The following is a 22,475-nucleotide window of genomic DNA, read 5'->3' on the forward strand; positions in this document are numbered from 1 at the left end:
TTCACACAAAGACTAAGAAAAGGATACTATCAAACCCGCTCATGAACATAATTGTGCAAGGCAAAGCAAAATAATCACTAACTGAATCCAGTAATCCAGTAGTGTTCATGAAGGATAATATATCACAGCCAAGTAAAGTTTTATTCCAGGAATGCAAGGGTGATTCAACATTTGAAAAATCAATCAATGTCTGTACCTCCCACTCAGCTTTGCTGTGAACCTAAAACTATTCTACAAAATGAAGCCTATTTTAAAAATTCTTCAATAACACAAATAAATTGAGATTCCAATGCTATATAATACAGCAGTCTCAAAGATTTGGTTTCAGGGTCCCTTTACATGCTTAAAAATTATGGAGAACAGTCCAAAGTTTTATTAACGTAGCTTATATCTCTCAATATTTATTTAAAAAATTTTATATTAAATTAAATGTTTATATTAAATTAAAATAATCTTTTATTTAATTACTAATTAGAAATTATAGTAACCCCGATTACATGTTGACATAAATGGCATATTTTAATTTCAAAAGAACCATATTTTTCAGAACAAAAATTATGAATGACATCATTTTACATTTTGACAAATTTCTCTATTGTCTGGTCTAATAAAAGACAACTAGATTCTCACATCTTCTCCACTAAGTCTGTTATGATCTCACACATCATGTACCCTCTGAAAAACTCCTTGGACCACTTGTATTGTAAAATAACATTTCCAGTAAAATGAATATAAAAAGCTCCAAAATAGCCTGCCAATAGGTCTGGAAATGTGTAAACCACATAAAAAATGGCTTGTTGAGGTCCACAAAATATGTACATACTATAGTTATAGCCAATAATCCAGCAGTTCTCTTCTGAGTGTATTACTAAGAAAAGTTTTCATCAGTTTTAGGTAATGTTTAGCTGATATGAATATCTTTATATGTGTTTTGGTAGAGAAAATCATTATTTTGTTCCCTTCTATTTCTAACACCAGCTCTAACATAGCCAAAAACTAGAAATAATTTAATGGCTAAAACAAATAGAACAAATAAATAAATTGCAATACAGTCTTGTATTAGGATATTAAATAGAAACTTAAAAGAAATACTGACATGTAGCAACATATGGGAATCTGACAGATATAATATATTGTAAAAGAAGCAAGCAAGAAAGAATTCTCACTGTCTAAACAGCTCAAAAATAGGCAGAACTAATCTAGGATAATTAGAGGTCAATGTAGCAATAAGGGAGGCAGGCAGGAGAGAGCCTTCAGTGCAGAAAACATGCTTTATCTACTATACATATGTGACAATTCTTGAGTTATACACTTAGTATGTGTGAAATGTACTCTATGTAAGATTATAACTCTATAAGAAGGTGAAATTTGTATTGTACTAAGCTTTTTAAGTGAGCTGAGACCTTTTTCCTCCTATTTTCTGTGGCTTCTTTTTTTTTTTGTATAAAATAGTAATTATTGCTTGAGAGTTTGATGAAACTTACCAATGAAACCATCTTGGCCTTTGTTTTAATGAGAAGACTCATCTTTAATAACACTTAAATTCAATTATAATCTTTCTTGAATTCAACTTCACTGTTTCTTCTTATGTTAACAGCAACATTATATATTTTTTATAAAATTGTGGCTTATATAACAAATTTCCCTCTCACTTAGAATATTTTGCTCTACATACAATTCCATGTAGAATATTCTTGTTTCTTTTAAGCTATTACTTTGTCTCCTTATAAGAAATGAACACACAATACACTATACAGATGATGTATTGTAGACTTGTACACATGAAACCTGTACAATATGATTAATCAATGTCACCCCTATAAATTCAGTTAAAAAATGAAAGGTTGCTACTGAGAAGTTTAGAGTCAATCTGGTTCTTTCTCAGCGGAGGATATGCTGTTTTTACTGGATGGTTGGTATTTTTGTTAATTTCTGTATAGTCTCAGTATGAATGTTTTTCTTTATCTTATTTAAGTGGAAATCTACAAGTCCTTCCAAAACAAGATCTTATATACTTTTTTTGTAAATTCTGTGAAATTTCTATCTACCGATTCTTTAGCTCTTTCTCTCAAGTTTTAATGTTTATTATTTAAGGGGCCTCAGCTAAATGTATGCTGGCACTTTGCTTCCGTCTCCTACATTCTTTAGAATTTTGTATTTTCTACATCTTCATTCTTTTCTATTGCCTTCTTGGAAAATTATTAAAATTGATATTCCATCTCACCAATTTGTTCTTCCGCTACATTTATACTCTTCGTTTCTTAATTGTTTTCTTTAACTTCTCAGCTTTGTAGCACTTTTGAACTTGCCTCATATTAATCACGGACACAGTAAATATATAGCTTAGATAGCTACTCTAGGTTTCTGTGGCTATAAAACAAGCAATAAAATAAATTGGGGTAATGCAAAATCAGAACTTTCCTCCATTTTCATTTTCTCCCCTTTCAGCTCTCTTCCCAGGTTGCTGCCCTTCACCAACCTCCGCCCAGCCCAGCACTCTCCACTCCCCAGTTGTATCTCAGCTTCAGTCTACTCAGGGAACGGTCTTGCTCTGATATGGTTCATCCTTCAGATATTTATTTCTCTTTTATCTCTTGGAGTTGGTCTTGGCAATTGGCAGCCGCTGCTGGTTCACTACTTTGGCAAGAATATGTTATCATAACATATAAAACAAAATATCCTGTTGAAAAAAAAGTATTTTGAGAATATAATATAAATATTTGTCATGTTTGAGCTAAACTACAAAAAAATTATCAATTAGTACATCAAATTCAAATTTCTTTAATTAATTATGTTTTTATCTCTGTGATTGATCAATGGTGAGATGACTATTTTTAAAAATTATATATATATATATTACTGTAGATCTTTTACAGCAATCTAAGGTGTACAAAGTATGCCACAAACTCCTGCCAAGTAGAGAACCACAAGGCCTCTAATGTTACTGTTAATCAGATATTACCAAGGATGCAGGATGTTTTTCTGCTCATCAGTAAACCCACTTGTGATTGTAACCACCATGATTTGTAACAGGAAAGAAAATTTTGCTATATCAAAAAAAATGATAAGAGCAGATGTTTTTGCATTTAGGAAAACATAGTGGCTTGTGGGTAATAGTAGTAAAAGTTAATATTCTAGGTGTGTAGTTTATTATATGAGGCCTCCCAGTGCCCAAAGATTATTAGACTCATATTATTTACAGTAAGTCTACTATGTGGACAAAGTTCCTGTGGGTACCTACTAAATAGACTAACCTATTTACATGCTGAAAGTCTGACATGTTCTTATATGCAATTTAGGCAGTCCCTGTTAGACCAAAGCACAAAGCTGACCTAAATTGCAAATGGGAAAAATGAGCAAATTCTGTGTAGTGGGGTCAGTTTGTGCACAAAAATACCTCAAATATGAGAATCAGGGAACCAAAAGCTGGCCAGGCAGCGACTGCTAGAAGCAAAAATCTCTTCTCTGATTCCAGCCCTGAATCAAGCATGAAGTCTCAAGTGCACAAAATTCTTCTACTTTGTCTTAGTTGAAGGAAGAATGTTTTATTGGCTTACTCTCCCCTTACCTCCCTATACCTGAGGCACGAAGGTCAATTTCAAGAGGCCTATGGGAGGCATTTCAGAACTTGTGAGAAAGAGAAATTCAGAAAAGTCAATGGAGAGGGGAAAGAGTGTGTACTAAGTAATGGTGACAGCTGGGGTTAAAAATGGAAAGAGCAATTCCCTCAAGCAAAGGGGTGCGAGAGAACAGTAGTGGGATAATAAAGTTAGGTCACATTTCCTGTTTACATCTTGTGCCAGACTATATTCCTTCCTCACCCCTCTTTAACACTGAACTAAAATAAATGTTGGCTACATAAAATAAGCTTTTGATAGCAATGTTTTGGAAGAGTAAGAAGCAGCAAAATGTCCACACATTAAATGGTAAAATGAGGCAGAGAGAAGACAAAAGGCATAGAAACAAAAGGAAGAAAACAGGTAGAGGATTAGACACAAACACAATTTCAGGAAGTAGTAGAAGTATAATAGCCCAAACACACCCAAGAACCCTTGGAAATACTAGGGACAGTACACAGAGCTAATGGCTCAAATTACTTTTATTTTTTATTATTTAAAGGACTGAGAACTTAGAAGTGTTTTATGTAGATGGTATATTTGTTCCCAGTAGATGTGTGAACTCCAGTAATTTTCCCAGGAAGCTCTAAAGGTTAGCAAGTCTGACCATACTCTGTATAATACGTGATCCTATTTACCCTAACACAGCAGCTCAGAAATAAAGGACCTCAGCCCCTTCCCCTTCCACTGATAAACACACATTAGGATGGAATTGGGGTATAAATGTAGGTACTTTTGGCCTTTAAGGATTTCTCATTAGACTTCCTTGAACTCCTGGCTTGGATGTAGGGGGTTACTTCATTTCTTCAAAATAAGCAAGCAACTCAGAGATAGTGGAATACAGAGTAATTTTACGAAGAGAATATAATTGCTTACAATAGAGCTATTTTCCAAAATGTCATGCACCAGTGTCTCCTAGTCTACAAGTTGAGAAGACTGTCCACATTCACCATGGCCATGCTGAGGGAACAAAGTAGCCCAGCTCCTAAAGAGTCATCACTAACCCTGACACTGATCCAACTGCCAGCACCTGGGATGCACCTGGGTTTTCACCCGCGTGAAACAAATATATACTTGAGCTACAGTGGCTAGGGTATGAATACTTAAAAGCAGTCATGCTAGGTCTCTAGATAGTCACAGAGTTTTCTCCATGACACAGAACTGGTCTTAAAGGACCAAAGTATTTATTATTGGACAATGTGTATGAAAATGGAACACAAGTCAGCATTATCTGATCAGGACATAGACTGATATTTTCTGATCCTCTAGGATGGACCAACATGTATCGGAGTTTCAAGAGAGGCATATTTGTTCAGAGGACATTCCACCATCTCCAAGCTCAGCATCCTCACTTCCAACCACATCCTCTTCTTTCAGGAGTTTCTCCTCTCCGAGATCTTTCCTTGAGAAAAGTGAAAAACAACTTGAAAAAGCAAATTCATGGCCTGGTTATAATTGGGAGACTAAACAAAGTCCTTTGGAGGCAACAGAATCATCGGCAAGGTGAAAATAGCATTCCTGAGATCCCAGATTGAGCTCATATCTGCACCACATAACACACATCAGGGAAATCATTTTACATACAAACTATTGTACCAATGATTGTCTAGGTAATATCTATAAAAGAGACTGAAGACCTCTATGAATAGTTATTTTTCCGTCTGCACAAAGAGCAGGGACATGAAACTGGAGGGTGAAATAATTGTGAACATCCTACTTTTCCCAATAAGATTGGGCTAAATCATAGGAATTTGGTGATGGGAAGGTACAATTCCATTACCACCCATTCCATGAGGACACTTAAAGACCAAGTCCTGACTTCCCAGATGTTCACAAGGGTAATCCCAGCCTTTTCTGGAAGTCCTTAAATGGATATAGCAGTTTCAGAGACTACAGTCTTTTTCATCCCAAATGACCCACTACCCTTACATGGTCTATGGCAGCAGTAGTTTTATTGGGCCTTCCAGCTCTGAAATTCTGTGGATCAGGCCCAGCGTCATGGACATGCAACCTATGCAGTAGTGCAGGACCTCATGCGGCCACCATCTTCCAAGTGGTAATAAAATAATTTTTGAACACAGGATCCCACATTTTAATTTTGCTTGGGCCTCAAAAATTATTAAACTAATCCTACCATGGGTCTTAAGGAAATAAGGAGTAATTCTCACCCTTCATACCATACTTGTCCCCAGTGAAAACACATATTTATCAGACTAATTTTGATATATTAGCAACTACATGGTATCAAAATATAACGTCATATCAATGTTTTGTCTTTTTAACTATATTTCTCAATTTGCTTTAAAATAACCCCAAAAATCTTTTGATAGTACCTAATTGTTGTGATTGGGAAAACAAGGTCTCAGCATTAAAAAAATATGTGTGGTTGTAACTATCATGAAGTCCAGTTATTCCCATTCTCCCTACAGATAAATACTAATAACAGAAATGACTTCAGAAGGTAACTGGTTGTAATTAAGAAATATAGGGCCACTCAAAAATTGTCCCTGCTGTAAAGACTGGCAATTAAGGACTCAAACACATCTTCCCAGGAAATAAGATATTTAACTTCTCTTTTACTTGTCTATGAGGGACTCCTTGTCTCTGGGCTACACAATTTGTGGCATTCGGTGCAACATAAAAAGCAGAGTCTCTTTTTCAAAAACTATCGATGGGCTCAAGATGAGACAGGAAAGCAACAAAGAAAGTGTGAGAAAGGTCAGGTCCTTCTCAGTGTGGTGGTCCGTTGCAATTGCATGGGTCTCATTTTTATGAAAGTGGTCCTGAGCATGTTCATCTCATCCATTTCATATAAACTAACTCCAGGAAGAATTTCAGGCACAGAAAACCCTTTATATTGTAATTGCATCCTAGATCACCTGCCTTCTCCCCTCTAATAGCAATATCTTTCTTTGATAGAAAGCATGTAGGTAAAGTGGACCTATTCCTAGAAATAAGGGAAGGATCATCCTGAATCCAAGAGTGACTTTTTTTGTGTGACCTTGAGAAAATCACATGCTATCTACTTTCAGTTACTTTACTTACAGAGCAGTATTTGACCATATAATTCCTATGATACCTTCAAGTACTGCATTCCAAAGTCTATAATTAAAGGCATTCTGGGTAATTGGTAGATATACACCTTCACAATTTTATTACATAATCCCCATAAAACTAAATAATGTTCACCATATCATAGTTCAGTAAGATGATATTTCTTAGTTGACTCTCACCCTAGAGGCTTAAAATTTTTAGGCTAAAATTTTAGGAAGGAATTAAGATATGCAAATTGTCAGTCAGAAAAACAGTCATGGGAATGTGAAGTACAGCCTGAGGAGTATAGTCAATAATATTGTAATAATTACATGTGGTGTCAGATGAGTACCAGTGGGCTGAGGTTGCAGTTTTCCAGAGGTATATTCCTTTTATGATTTCCTTCACACAAGGCCTTTCTATCTCCCCTCATGCCCATTCCCAAGAGCAGATTGGCCTGCCTTGCCTGGGACATGTCTATGTCCAAAGCAACTTCATCTTCACACTCCTTGGCACACAGTGGCAGCTTGGCCACAGAATCATCTGACAAGGAAGAAACATTCTAAGAACAAATATGAAAAAAGAAATCTGCATATGCAATAACTAGATAAGCCTTCAGAACAGAACTGCATATTTGAAATATTTTCTTTTTAGAGAGAAGGCTCGGTGCTCCCTGGGGAATATGCTGATATCAGCAGAGAGCTATGATTTTGAGACGGGACACAGGATGCCGTGTGCAGATGCTATGCCCAGAGATGCAGCAAATCACCCAGATGGTGGCTTATGGTCAGAACAGGAAGTGAGAGTGAGGTACATCCACCTGACTCTAGCTGTATCTCCTCCGGCCTCATGGTCATCGTCGATGTCCTCATATGTAGCCTCAGGTAGATATTTACATGGAGACAAGATAGGTACAAAGGTTCTGAATCAGAAACTCAACATCCTGAAACACCTTTATATAGAACCACCGTTGACGTCTCTAGGGCTGCTCTCGACTCATCAGAACTCCTATCCCTTCAAAAATATACCCAGAACTTCTGACCCTGTCCTGCCCCAACCCTGGTGGCTGAAGTTATTGCTGTCTTACATGATATACCATGTTTCCTTGGCCCTCCTGATCCAAAGTCACTGAGGCTTACAGTCCACAGAAGTAGAGGTATCATTGTCCATAAATGCAATTAGGACAAGATGCAGATTCTACATCCCATATTGCAATGGGCCACATCTCACAAACCCACAAGCTCCCCTCATCCTTCTCTGCTTTTTAGAGCCTACCTTGGCACTTTATTTTGTTTCTGCACTGCTCAATCACAAGAAAATGAGACAGAGAAACAGGCAGAGTCCCAAGATAAAACCAAAGGTAGCTGCCACAAATAAGATCCCAGTGCCAAGATTTGAGCCTGCATGGATCCCTGAAGAAAATATAACCTCAGGATAGGAAAGGGCATAGAGGAATCATGCCCCTTACTGTCACCTGTTAGGTGTTCAGGATAGTGAAGTCACAACTTTGGGCTCAATGGGTGATTGTGAGAGCATGACGAAGACTGGCACAGCCTCTGTCCTTTGCAGACCTCAGCCCCATCCTATACTACTCCAAATTTATATAACAGAATTCTAAGTAATATCAGAAAGTTTCACAGCTGCCACAGACTGGAGGTTCAGAAGCATCATAACCAGCTCCCTTTCCAGGGAGAGAGCTCATCCACCTCAGAACAGGAAGGAAGCTCAGAGGACTCCTGTTCAGGATAAGAATATTCCCAAAAGGGACTGCATCCATGTGCATGGTGAGGGATCTCTTTCCCTAACTTTATGCCCTAACTCAGCCCAAGGAAAGAAAAAAATCCTGAGAAGGAACTCATTATACTTTTCCAAAGGGCCAAGGCTACCTCAGGGCACATCTAGTCCTGTCTGAAATGTGTGCGCCCGACAGAACCTTAGACTATAGCTCCTGTCACATGGGGCAGAGGGAAGGGAACACCATAGCTATAAAAAATATAAGCAAATGTTCCCTACTGTCTAGGCAGCAAAGGAAAAAACAGAGCTGTCCCACCATCATCAGGATGTGGACCCTGTATTCTTGGAAGGCCCTAGATCCTCCTCCTCCAAAAGTGCCTAGAGAAATCTATCAGTTCAGGCCATAGGTTCATCTAGTGTAAGAACCATTAGAGTTCATGGAAGCAGTTTCTGGAAGAACAGACACTTCTCCAAGGAGGACATACAGAGGGCCCAAAACATGTGAAAGGATGTTCAGCATCACTAGTCATCAGAGAGATGCAAATTAAAACCACAATGAGATACCACTTCACACGGTCAGAATGGCCATCATAAACAAATCAACAAACAATAAGTGCTGGTGAGGCTGTGGAGAAAAGGGAACCCTGGTACACTCTTGTTGGGAATGCAGACTAGTACAGACACTGGAAAACAGTATGGAATTTCCTCAAAAAACTAAAAATCAAATTGCCCTTGACCCAGCAATTCCACCACTGGGATTATATTCTAAGAATCCTGAAACACCAATTATAAAGAACCTATGCACCCCAATTTCACAGCAGCATTATTTACAATACCCAAGTGCTGGAAACAGCCTAAGCACCCATCAGTAAGTGAGTGAATCAAAAAACTGTGTTGCACTAACACAGTGGACTACTATGAAGCAGAAAGAAAGAAGGAACTCCTACCCTTCGTGACAGCATGGGTGGAGCTGGAGAGTATTATGCTAAGTGAAATAAGCCAGGCAGTGAAAGAAAAATGCCATATGACCTCACCTATAAGTAGAACCTAATCAACAAAACAAACAAGAGAGCAAAATAGAACCAAAGATGTGGAAATAAAGAACAAACTGACGGTGACCAGAGGGGAGGTGGGAGTGGGATAATAGGGGAGAGAAGGGAATGGGTCATCAACCCGTGGACAAAGACAATAAGCTCGGGGGAAGATGGATTGAATGTGGAAATTAGGGGGGATAGGGCAGAAGAGAGGAATAGGGTGATAATGGGGACAGCTGTATTTGAAAAACAATAAAAATAAAAGAAAAAAATTCAAAGCAGAAAGTAGAATGGTAGTTACCAGGGGCTAAGTGGGTGAATTGGGGAGATGTTAAAGGTACAAACTTGCAACCAGTAGATAAATAAATCCTGGAGATCTAATGCACAGCATTGTGATTATAGACAACAATAATATATTATAAACCTCAAAGTTGCTAAGAGACTAGATCTTAAGTTTTCCCACCACAAAAAATGAAACATTAATTATGTGACATGATAGAGATGTAACCTAACTATGGTGGTGATCATTTTTGCAGTACATAAATATATCAAATCAACACATTGTACACCTAAATTTATACAATGTTAAGTGTCAATTATATCTTAAAAACATTATTTCTAAAATGATGACATTAGTACTTATTTTGTTGATACCAAGGGTGAAATAAGAAACTGGTGTGAGATTGATTCCATTTCCAAGCATTGTTACTAGAGCCACCATATGTATTTTTTTCAAAGAGACCTGAAAACAATGTGAAAGTGAACTAACCAGTTTATATGAAAAAGAACAGAAGGGGAAGCATAGGAACAGAAATGTAGAAAAAGAAGACCCAGGAGTAGAAGGGCATACACTTTCTAATCACTGAAGACTGGATTGTCTGGTGCAAATTGCCACATTGTAAACTAGGGATTAATTTTGTAACTAGTTTATAATCTATAGTACCACCATGTCCCAGGAAACTATAATTATTCTTAGGGGAAGTGTCTGTTCTGATTATGGTAGCCTTGGGGACAATAAATTCTTTGTGATGTGAGAGAAGGAAAGGAAAGACTTTATACTTATTGCCATCAAAAACTCTTAATCTTTATGAGGCTTTTACTAACAAACCAGAAATAAAATGAGAGAAAAGCCGACCCTATGAAGCCAATAATCATGTTCCCTTGATGTGCTTCACTGTTTTTTTCCCATTTACCTGATAACTACTTAAATTAAATTTATTGGGGTGATATTGGTTCACAATATCATACAGGTTTCAATGTACAACTCAACAAAACATCATCCGCACACCACATCGTGCACCTATCGCCCTAAGAAAAGTCTCTATCTACCCCTCTTCCCAACCCCTTTTACCCACCTCCACTTATATCCAAAGAAACCTGAAATACCTGAAAATTTTTATCTTTGTAATCCTAATTTTTTGTTCTTATTGTTAGGTGCTTCTTGTTTCTTTGTACCCACAACATGTGACATCAAAGATCTAGACCTAATTAAGCAAAAATCATTTTTATTTCGCCCACGGGGTGGTGGAACTGTCCCAGAAACAGTGCATCTGACTGACCTCACCAGCTGCGCTGAACCAGCCGTGAGCCAGGCCTGTAGGGTGGAGAAAAGAAAGCCACACATAGTTTTCAGTACAGATTTTCTGTAGCAGCTTTGCGGGAGCGGGGAGGGGGCAGAGTAACACCTGACATTAGAAAGCCTTGTATCTCATATAAGGAGATATCTAAGATTCAGCATCTAATTGGTGTTTGAATTTCAGAAAGTTTCCTTTCATATAGTCTCTGATGGCAGGGAAGATGTTAAGTAGGGTTTCTATTGGCTGCTGGGAGATGGCGATGTCAGGGGATGGGACTATATAACCCCCTTCCTGCTGTGGGAGCCCCCATTAAGGGTCAGGAGGATCCCTTGTATGGTTTGAGGAAATTGAGGCTGTTGCCTGTAGACAAGAGGGTCAAAACGATCATGAGTGGGCACTGCTTCCTGCAAGGATTTTCTTTTTTCCTCCTCAGTGTCCTCGCGAGTGCTCAAGGTAAGCAGAGCCTCACTTCTGAAAATCAGCAGTGATACTGGGTTAGCTCTCAAGAGTCTGGGCAGATGATCCCTGGGGTTGTAACGGCAATGCCTCCCTAATGACTATTTGGTTTTCACCAAATGTAATCTTTAATGACAGTCAAACTTGATTTTTCTCCTGTGGGGACTCTGTTTTTCAACTTTAAAAGTAAATTATGGCAGAGATATAAACCTCATTCTCAGATTGACCCAAATCGATGTTTCACTCCTCTCCAACATCTAAAAACTAAAATCACCTTCTGCAATGGATTATGGCTGAGGGTCGACCACAGGCTGGGCGTCTGATCTGTCCTTCCTCTATTCTATATTATGTCTCTCTCAACCAGTATTTTGGTAGTTCTTCTCTTTTATCCAGTAGATTGTGTGTGTGTGTGTACATACGTGTGCATGTGTTTGTTGAAGGGCATGAGAGAGAGAGAGAAATGGGTGAGGGGAAGTTTGAAGAGTATGTGAAGCTTAAGTATGAAAGCAAGAACATGTCTGCCCAGGGGAATCAACACTTTAGATAGGAGTCCATAGAACCACACTCTCTAAACCAGACTGTGGGACTTGGTTTTGGAAGTGGTAGTTAGTGGTGGTGATGATACATGTGCATGTACATGATGAGGGCAGAAATAGAAACCTTCCTGCCTATATATCCCTTCCAATTTGAAGTATAATTGCACCTCCAGCGAGCCCTGCACCTGCAGTCTAAGCCTGACTTGAATTTTCTTTATCTTTCCCATAAACCGACAGCTCAAATGTTTTTCTACTTCACTGTAATTTTTCCCCAGCATTGGGTTCTTGGCTCAATTTTGTCTTCCTGTCTCTCATGTTTTCCCTTCTTAACTCTTAGATTGAAGGTCCTCAAACCCCATTGTGCAATAGAGAAAAGTGAGGCCAACTGTAGGTGATCATGAGTGAATTAATATTAGCCTTGAAGGCAGAAGGCTCTTTCCATCCCCACTCCCCACCCCCAGCAGAAGGGGAATGGAGCCTCAGAAACGTCAGGATGTATCTCTCTTTGTCAATTTTGCCCAGCCCCACAGGGTTACTTGAGCTTGGTCTGTGACATCCTACAAGATCTGCTAATTAAGAAGAATCCTCTGCTGATCAACTTCCTATGATGAATTTTCTCTCTTGTAGTTCCTGCGGATCCTACATGAAATCTGGCCCCAAATTGGGCCCCTGACTCAGGATATCAGTGTGTAAACTACTACAATGAGAATAATCTAGCCATGTGCCTGGAGAGCCGGCTCCTGTAGGTGTGGGCCTTGGTCTCTGGCTGCTTTTGCAATGCTCCTCACCTGTCTGTCCCTCCCCTTGTTTCCTCTTTATTTCCTCTTTATTTCAAGCCCCTCCAGTCAGAAGTCTTTGTCTCTTTTCATTGGGAAATTCTGCTCCTCCCAACAGGAGCAAGTTCTGTTTCTCACTTCCTTGTTATATTTCTTGAAACTTCCAGTTCCTTGGATCTTGGCTAAATGGTAATAATGGTTGATTTTGATATTTTTATGTGTATTAAGGGCTTATCCCATTATAGTCATGAAAATTCTCCCTTTAACTCAATTAGTGTATCTTGTTTTGAAGTCTTCCTTTTGTGATATTGATATAGCTACTCCACTTGACTGACGGTTAGTGTTTACTTAGTATATAAATACATTATTCCATCATTTTACTTTCAACCTTTTTTTGCCCTCAGACATAAGGTATCCTTCATATAGCACTTGCCTGAATTCTGTTGTTTCATCTACATTGGCTTTTGCTTGAAGTATTTAACCATTTACATTAAATGCAAATACTAATATTGTTGGGTTAGTCTCTATCATTTACTTTTCACTGAGCCATCTGCTTTATATTCCTTTTTCCCTCCTTGTTTGCCTTCTTTATAGTAGACACATTTGTTATTATCTTACATTTTTCTCTTTTTCTTTGATTTTCAGCACCTCTACTAGGTATGGGTCATATCATTCTTAGGGCTCTTTGACCTTCTGGAATATGTGTGTTATACTGTTCAACCATTATTAAAATTCTCAACTGTTATCTCTTCGAGTATTACTTCTGTGGTCTCTTTGTCTCTGTCTCTCTCTCTCTGTGCCTCTCCATTCCTCATCCCTGTCCTCCTCCTCTCCTCTCCTCTAAGTCACTTAAGTTCTATATAAAACTTTTAATCTATTCATTTAACTGTTCACTATAGACACTTTATTTTCAGTTGACACTGTCACTTTGATTTTTTATATACTTATAAAACTTTATTTTATTTTCTCATCCTTTTACCTGTTTTTTCTCTTTCCCTCTTTATTCTTAAATATATAGATCATAGATAAAATCCTTATCTGCTAACTTCACCATCTCTATCATGTGTGTTTTTGTCTCCTCTTTTTTTCCCCACTTTGTTAATTTGTCATATGGTCCTCTCTCTTTACATGCCTTGTAAGTTTTTATTGAATGCTAGAAATTGATTATGAAAAAGATAAGATACTCTAGATGTATTTGTTTCTAACATCTGAAAGGATTCACCTTCTGTTCTGCTAGATAGGTGGGCAAGGAGTGCTGATCAGCCAAATATCAAAACAACCTAGAACTGAGCTGGAAAAAGTCTTGGTTACAGTTTTGGCAACACTCAGTCTACCCCTGATATTTCCCTGTCTCTAGGGCATGGGCTCGCAGAGATTTCAGTGGAGAGCGTGGATGTTTTGGTAGCTTAGCACCCAAGACAATGAGAGAATATCCACTCCGCTTTCCAAAATTTTTGATGTAGTTCTTTGGCCCCCTGCTCTTCACAGCTTTTACACTGGTCAAATATTTGAGGAGAAAACCTGTTGTGTGAAAGTGGCCTAAAAGCCTCAAATTTGGTCACTCCAGCATCCGGTATCCCCCAAAGTGAGGCTGGCTTCTCTGTCCCAACAGGAGTCCTCTGCCGTGCCTGAGCCCGGATTCGGTGCTATTAACCCATGCACTGGATTGAAAAATTCCCATAAAGAAAAAAGAAAACTGTAGATCCTTGGTTAACAGTGAATTAATCTCCACTTTTTAGAGTTTTCGCATATACAGTCCATGTGGTATCCACATATCTAATAACTTTCCTTTTTTAAACATTTTCTAGCTTTTTTTGTTGTTCCCATTAGTACCATTCTTAATGAAAACAAAAGTTCTAGATTTTAGTCTCAATTTATCACTTACTTAAAGTAAATTGATAGACATTATTTAACTTCTCTTTCCATCCTTTTTCATGTGTAAAAATTTAGAATAATAATGCAGTGGATCTGTCAAAATTGACTGTTTAAGTACTTTCAAGCAGGAACATAACCTGTTTTTGTTCTATGTTCAAGTTAGAAACACATGACATTTTCCCCAGAGAACAAATAACTCTGTATTTTGAATAATAGCAATTGCTGACATGAAGATTAGATTTGTTAGAGGGAAGAAGTAACATTCTATGATTCCCAGTGTAATGTCTGGCCAATATCAATCAATATCATCTGACATTATCTCTCGTGGAAGGTTGCCCAATGTACTCAAAGAAAAGTACATTTTTTTTAAAACCAAATATCCAAATCTGGAGTCTGAAGCCTAAAAGCCTAAGTGAAGTTTCCTGGGCTAAAGCATGGCCTGTGTCATGGTCCTTTTTCAGCTCTGAATAGTACATACCAAGGAAAGCAGTTCTGATGTGCACAGGATGGATGGCTGCACCCCGAGATGTCTGATGAACTCGCCTCAGTTCTTCATTCCATTCTCTTTAATCTATTTCTTCTAGTTCTCAGATTAATGACACCAAAGTGCATAAACCATAAGAAATCCATCCAGCTGGCAGTCCATTACAGTGACCCAGAACTCATATACCTGCTCAGGGTAGCGATTTTAACACTTTCTGTATATTTTTTACAGGTGCTATGCTGAACTCTACAAATCAGAAGGTTAAATCTAATAGGGCCCATGTAACACTTTCCTATCTGAGACTTACCACAGTATTTTCTGCTTAATTTGTCTGGATGGTCCCCCCCCCCCGCCCCATATTTCAAATCTATTACTCTGATTACTGCCATAAGAAACCAGACACAGGTGTGATCCTAGTGCATCCCAGCTGCTCAGGTGAATTTGTCCCACAGGAGCAGAAAACCCTTCTCTCTTTCCCCATTGTACATACTCCATTGGCTTCTCTCTTCTCAGGCAGCGGACAGCTCCGCCTGATGGACGGGGAGGGTCGCTGTGCCGGCAGAGTGGAGATCCTTCATCAGGGCTCCTGGGGCACCGTCTGTGATGACGGCTGGGGCCTGAACAACGCCCAGGTGGTGTGCAGACAGCTGGGCTGTGGACAAGCCCTCGATGCCACGGTCTCTGCTCACTTCGGGGAAGGATCAGGCCAGATCTGGCTGGATGACGTGAAGTGCACAGGAAAGGAGTCCCACCTGTGGCAGTGCCCTTCCAGGGGCTGGGGAGAGCACAACTGCTGGCACAAGGAGGACGCGGGGGTCATCTGCTCAGGTCAGCGCGGCGCATTGTCCATTGGCTGGGGAGGAGGTGGGGGCCCTCGAGGATGGGAGTCTGAGCCCTGGCATGGGGGCTAGGGGGGCGCGTTGCGGAACGGACCGGAGGAGAAGGAGGCTTCCCTCCACACTGCCCGTGCAGACAGCTTGGCTGTGGAGAAGACTTCAAGGCCACTGACATTGGGGCAGGAATAGGACGGATCTGGCTGGACAGTGGGAAGTGCACAGAAAAGGAGTCCCATGTGGGGAAGTGCCCTTCCCAGGCCCGGGGGCCGTTTTATTGCAACCCTGGGGAGAATGCAGGAGTCATTTGCTCAGGTATGGTCGGGAGAGTGAATGACAAGTCCCAAGGAAGCTCGTGTCCGATCGCTGGGGCAATAGAAGGTGGATGGGCTAGGGAATATGAGACCTCTACCCACAATCCCCAAGTGCACAAAACACCTGTGAATGACAGGATTCTTCTACTTTCTTCTTAATGTCTCAATTACGGTTGTTCCCTTCTTGGGTGACAAAAGTTCATTTTAGTACTATCAATTAAAATCAATCTTCATGATTTTTTAAAATTTTACTTTTGTGAGAATGATTTTGTAAGTGATTTTGCAAATCACTGCACACATATTCCCTTTGTATGGTGAGCCAGCCTCTCAGAGGGAGGGTCAAGAATGAGGATGTCCTTTCCTTGGTTGAATTGTTTCTGTGTGTACAATGTGAGACACTGTTTTGCACTAGAGTAGTAGGAACAGAAGCACAGGGGATATCATTAAACAAATCGGACAGGAATTGAGGGATTTGTGCCAAATTGCAATGCTCTGTAAATTCACACCTAAGTGTTTGTCGTCTTTGGCCAGTAGAACCAGAGATCTTTGGATGAAATGCTTTGGGTCGTAAGTTCTCAATTTATTGTTACATGAAAAGATTCTTCATTTTTTCTTCTAAATGTCAGTATAAACACAAACTTTGGAGGGACATTTGCACCGTTAAAGCAATGGTGAAGGTAAGAAAGTATTAATATGTGTCTTTTATGTAAGAATTATATGATTTATCCCTGACAGCTCACTGCATTTGGGGATTCATTTGACAAGAATAGGAATAAGGGTACAAACAATTTTTGCAGGAGGTAGAAGAGGTTTCCAGTAGCTGTGGGTGGTGAGAATGACACTGGGATCTTCCAAGGGCACATATGGGGCTCTCTGAGCAGCACAGAGTACAGGTGTGGTGTAGAGAACACTGTGTGGGCATTTATGATAATTCTGTATGGCTGGTTGTAGAGATTGAGAAGAATGAGTTACAAGATTGATTCAGGTTGAGAAAGGGAAAAGATGAAAGTGGCAGAAACAGCATCCCAGTAATGAAATATTAAGTAACTTACATAAGGATACAGGATATCTATATAGCAGGACACCAGACAAGGATATATCTGACCATAGTTTTCATTTAGCTTTTGATGAGGTCATTTAATATAAATATGCCTCTGAAGAGGCAATTTCCTTTCCTTTCGCTATCTACATCTCTCAGCACTGAGCAGAGGCCTTAAGCCTGTGTACTCAAGTTTATCCTCCACTAGAAATAAAGCCCTACAAAGATAAGAACTTCCTTTTATTATGATTTACCTATCAGAATTCCCGAAACATAGCAAACTCTACAAAAACGTTTGTATTTTTTTGTACATGAAATGGACTCCCAATATTGTTTTCAAATATTTTTCTCCTAGGTAAATATCAGACCTGTCTACAAAATTTGGAGATGCCTCATTTGTAGTCTCCCTTCTCCCTCTCTTTTGATCTTCTCTCAATCAGAGACTCAATTTTTGTCTCCATTTCTGGGCCTCCAGCGTCCCACTCTCCTTGCTCTTTGCTGGACCCTGATAGAAAGTTCATGCCAACAACCTCTGGCTTCATAGGGGAATGCACAGCCCACGGGCACAGAGCAAGTTTGGCCTTAAGGAAGACACTTGGACCTTTGTGGGTCTCTGAGTGGCCAAATACCACAACCAATGGAGACATTTCCCACACCTCAGACAGTAAGGCTTTCTATTTCAATGAGAATAGTATGATCTTGGACTGATGGATGAGGAGCCAGAGGGTACAGATGTAGGTGAGGCTGACATCAAAACTTTGAGAGTTGTTGGTGTGAAGGCAGGTCAGTCACAACTACAGGCAGGACAGAGGAGACAGGGTTGGTCAAAGGTGAAGTAATAAAAATGGGACCTTGATGAAGTGTGATAATACCCAACCTGGCCATCCTTGCTCTCTTGCTTCTCTAGATAAAAATCAAGACAAAATAAGGCTATAACAGTGAGAGGGAGTATTTCCTGTGGCCAAAGGAACCCTAAGCACAAGCAGAGATATAGAAAATTGGGGATCTTCCAGGCTCAGGCCCAGGTGCAGAAAGAGTAGTTTCCTAGACACCTGGCCCCCTGAGATGCCTCCTGTAACTCAGGTTGATGTCTCTCATGCAAATGAGCTAAATTTGGAAAATAGATAGATGTGTAGAGGTGAATCACCCAGGATAATGGGCCACAATATGTACTTAATAGTGGGCCCTAGGGGAATTGAGATGTTGTGTAATAACCTGGGACATGGAGCTGGCATTGAGGGAATAAAACAGGCACAGAAGAGGCTAAGTCTGGAGCCAACTGTATTCCCTCCCTCTGTAACAAGTCTCTCTTATGAAAAAGCCTCCCCAGATTCTGTCTTCTCTGGCTTAAAATAAGAACACAGTGCTTGAGGATTCCCAGTATTATGTACAGCTTTTAAAGCTTGTTGATCTTTAATCTTAGCCCTGAAAGGGTCCATCCATATTCTCCTTGGTGTGGGCTTCGTACCTCCCTCCTTTTTAACCAGAGTAAAGGTGTGTCCATTTCTTTTCTTATTTATGATTCATAGTAAGCATAGTTAACTACAGCACAAGACACAGATTTCAGATTTTATGGGGTTTTTGTTACTTTCAACTTACGTTGGTACTTTGGGGTTTCTGTAGTATTAGGTTAAGCATTAATTCCAGATTCAGTATTTCTTGTCAAAACTACTTGTCCTCTGTCATATCTTCTGCTTAAGCAGATTTTTGAAAATGTGTCCAGACATTTTTCAGGTCAGCTCAGGGAGACGAATTTCCAATAAAAGGATAAAGAGCTGAACAGAAACTCTCAATGTAAGCCTAGAGCCAACCCTGAAAATTTCACTCACTCTTTTTTCTCAGGTAAGCCAAAGCCGTTCAGAAGTTCAGTGAGAATCTCCATGTCAGTCAGCTTCTTCCTGCGCTCATATGTACAGAAACTTCATTTACTGTTCCATAAGCATATAAATAGCACAAAACAAATAAATATTATCTGTGGAGAATTCCAATATTATTTTACTTTAGACGATAACACCTATGGAAGTACTGAGTTATTAAAACTTCACTTCTCACTAGCAATACCAGTCTTGCACAGATATTAAAATCTCCTTACCAATCAGAGATCAGTGGGAAGATTTGTCACATCGCAGAAGTGAATACCTTTAGTCAATATGAAAATGTAGGGTCATGTTATGTGACATGCTGAAGAAATGTATTTTAGTAAGGGAGACTCAGAATGAGTCTTTTTTACAATGTGTGTTAAAAACTCTTTTTCAAAGTGTGTGTGTGTGTGTGTGTGTGCACGCGCGCACGCGCACGTGCATTCACATGTATATAAACTCATTTTTTCTCTTGTAGCCTTGTGGTTAAGTGATAGATTGGAGGAGCACAGGTGATAAAATGTGTTAAGACTTGTTCCACAGGTACTTATTCCAAATTTTATACCTTTCATCTATACTAAAGCTTTTGCACTTTAGAAGTCTCCAAATTATAGTTTGTTTGCTCTCTGCTTCCTTCTTTTCCCTCTCCTTTTTACAGCATGCTGGCGTCTCACCTCAAGAATCCAAGAAGGAGAGGTATATACACTTAGCATACAGATAGATTAACATACCTCAGTTACTCTTACTCCTTAGCATTGGCTTAGATTCCCCAGCATGTAGCCATCAGCAAACTCAGCTGTCTGACATATTCCCCCTGAGGGCTCTCTCTCTCCCAGGTCCATCAGCAAATCCTAGGGTTCAGGAAAGATGACTAGGACCAGCACTCCTTTTCCTATGACTCTTGGTGTTTTCTTAACATCCAAGCTCATCTTCGGACAGCTTCTTCCACAATCAGGTCACCTAAAAAATTCTTGGAATTTCTGCCTTCAAAAATTATGGCAAAAATAAAATGTGAAACCATAAAAGTGGACCGGTTATATCTATGTGTCCTCCCTTGAGTTATAGGTCTCTCTACAGTTTGGCCTGCACTCATGGATCCACCCTCATCATTTTCCCTGTCCTCAGTCACTTGAAGGTCGGCTGCTGAGATAAAGCTGCATAGACTTCTAACCCCAGAAATCTCAGTATGTGCTTCTAACCTTCTCTGCCTGATAGGCCTCTAAGCTCTTGGATTCCATGGACATTTTTTATTTAATTGTGTGTTAATTTAGTTATTCGTACTTCTACACCCAACTTTAAAAGCCCACTACAGTGCCACAGTGCAATTTCCTTGTGCCCTGTAATTGCTACATCACTACGTAAGGAAATCTCATTTGTAACAACTTCAAAGTGTACATTTCTCTTCAGAAATTTCTTTTGAAAAAGCAATTCTGACAGTAATTGTCACAATCCTTTTCCTTTCCCCACCACCAGTAAAGCAAAACTTTCACACCATTGCCTATGACATATTTCCAATTGCCTAACCAGAATCATAAACACTTCACTCATTTGTTCGTTTTTTCTCTTAGGATTTCCTCGTCTGGCTGGAGGGGGTGGACCCTGCTCAGGGCGAGTCGAAGCACGTTCTGGAAGAGACTGGATTCCAGTGACTGATGAGAACTTCACATGGCCCACTGCCCAGGTCATCTGTGCGGAGCTGGGCTGTGGCAAAGCTGTGTCTGTCCTGGTGGATGTGCCCTCCAGAGGGTCAGATGGACGGGTGTTGGCTGAAGAGTTCCGGTGTGAGGGCCAGGAGCCTGAGCTCAGTGTCTGCCCCAGGCCGCCCTGTCCAGGAGGTGCTTGCCAGCACAGAGGGGCTGTTCAAGTTGTCTGTTCAGGTGAGATGCAGAGCAGGACTTTAACCTCCCTGCATACTCTCTTGGGGAAAGAAAGACATGAGGTTTTGATAAAATCCTGTTCTCTCCTACCAGCATACACGGAAGTGCGGCTCATGAAAAATGGCACCTCTCAGTGTGAGGGCCAAGTGGAGGTGAATATTTCTGGAGGATGGAGAGTGCTCTGTGCCTCCCACTGGAACATGGCCAATGCCAACGTTGTCTGTCGTCAGCTCGGCTGCGGAGTCGCCCTCTCTACCCCAGGAGGAGCCCACCTTGTGGAAGGAGGTGACCAGATCTGGAAAGCCCAGTTTCACTGCTCAGGGGCTGAGTCCTTCCTGTGGAAGTGCCCGATGACTGCCCTGGGCATTCCTGGCTGTACCCACGGGAACACGGCCTCTGTGATCTGCTCGGGTAAGAGAAAGGGAAGGGCTGCCTGGTACTGAGGGTGTTTCTTAAGTGAAATGTCTCTATGACCAGAAAGTGTGGAAAAGCAGCCTTCAAAAGTAAGGTATTTCAGAGAAATAAGATATATGGTTCTTCTCATAGTTCATTCTTTTTTTGTTGTTGTTGTTCAAAGTAAGAAGTGTTAGGAGAAATAGTATTTTTCAAATAAACATTTTATTGAAGTATGATCATAGAGAATGTGTAAGTAATAAGTGTACACCTCAGCCATGTGCCCCACCCCAGATTAATCAAGAGATGATTAAAAGCACCCAGGAAGCCACTTCACTTCCCACTAATCACTCTGCCCTCCCTCCTCTCCAACGAGACCACTTTTCTAACTTCTACTACCATAGAATATTTTTGTCATTTTTTGAACTTCAAAAAAATTTTGAAATGTTTTTTGTGTGTCTAACTTCTTTGACTCCATATTCTGTTTGGAATTCATTCATAGTATTGCTTAAGCAGTATTTTATTCATATTTATTGGTACAGAGCATTCCATTGAATGATCACATGACCATGCATTGGTCAATTCAATTGATGATAGATTTGAGTTGCTTCCAATTCTTGACTATTACAAATATAATGCTACAAATTACCATGACAATGATTTTTGCTGCAGGTATGTATATTATATTACATGTTTAATCCTTAGCCTTTTATTTACTCTCTTAATTATATGATGTTCTTTGTTGAGCCAAGTTCTTAATTTTAATGAAGTATAACTTATCAACGTTTTCCTGTACATTTAAGGTTTCTTACATCTTTTTTAAGAGAACTTTGCTTACCTGAACATCACAAAATATTCTCCAAGGGTATCTTATACAAGCTTCATTATTTTTCTTTTACATATAATTGTACAATCTTTCTGGGGAATTAATATCTGTGTATGGTGTGAGTTAAGGGTCCAATTTTGTATTTTTTAATGGATATCCAACTGACTCAGAATCTTTTTCTTAACAGAGTCTTCCCTACTGCAGCGCCACCT

General features: G+C 39.8%; 1 protein-coding gene across 1 annotated transcript in view; it reads left to right on the forward strand.

Annotated features, from left to right (window-relative positions):
* The first annotated feature begins 11,381 nt into the window (after window positions 1–11,381).
* Window positions 11,382–22,475, forward strand: part of LOC129084645 (antigen WC1.1-like) — a 155,183-nt gene continuing 144,089 nt past the window's right edge. The window contains 4 exon segments of the mRNA XM_054590837.1: window positions 11,382–11,448; window positions 15,636–15,950; window positions 20,736–21,044; window positions 21,138–21,455. Of these exon segments, the coding sequence (XP_054446812.1) occupies window positions 11,382–11,448; window positions 15,636–15,950; window positions 20,736–21,044; window positions 21,138–21,455 (1,009 nt within the window).

Source organism: Pteronotus mesoamericanus, unplaced genomic scaffold (genome assembly GCF_021234165.1).
Source record: "Pteronotus mesoamericanus isolate MK-2021 breed Mesoamerican mustached bat unplaced genomic scaffold, CSHL_Meso_final scaffold_21, whole genome shotgun sequence".
Classification (NCBI taxonomy): Eukaryota; Metazoa; Chordata; class Mammalia; order Chiroptera; family Mormoopidae; genus Pteronotus; species Pteronotus mesoamericanus.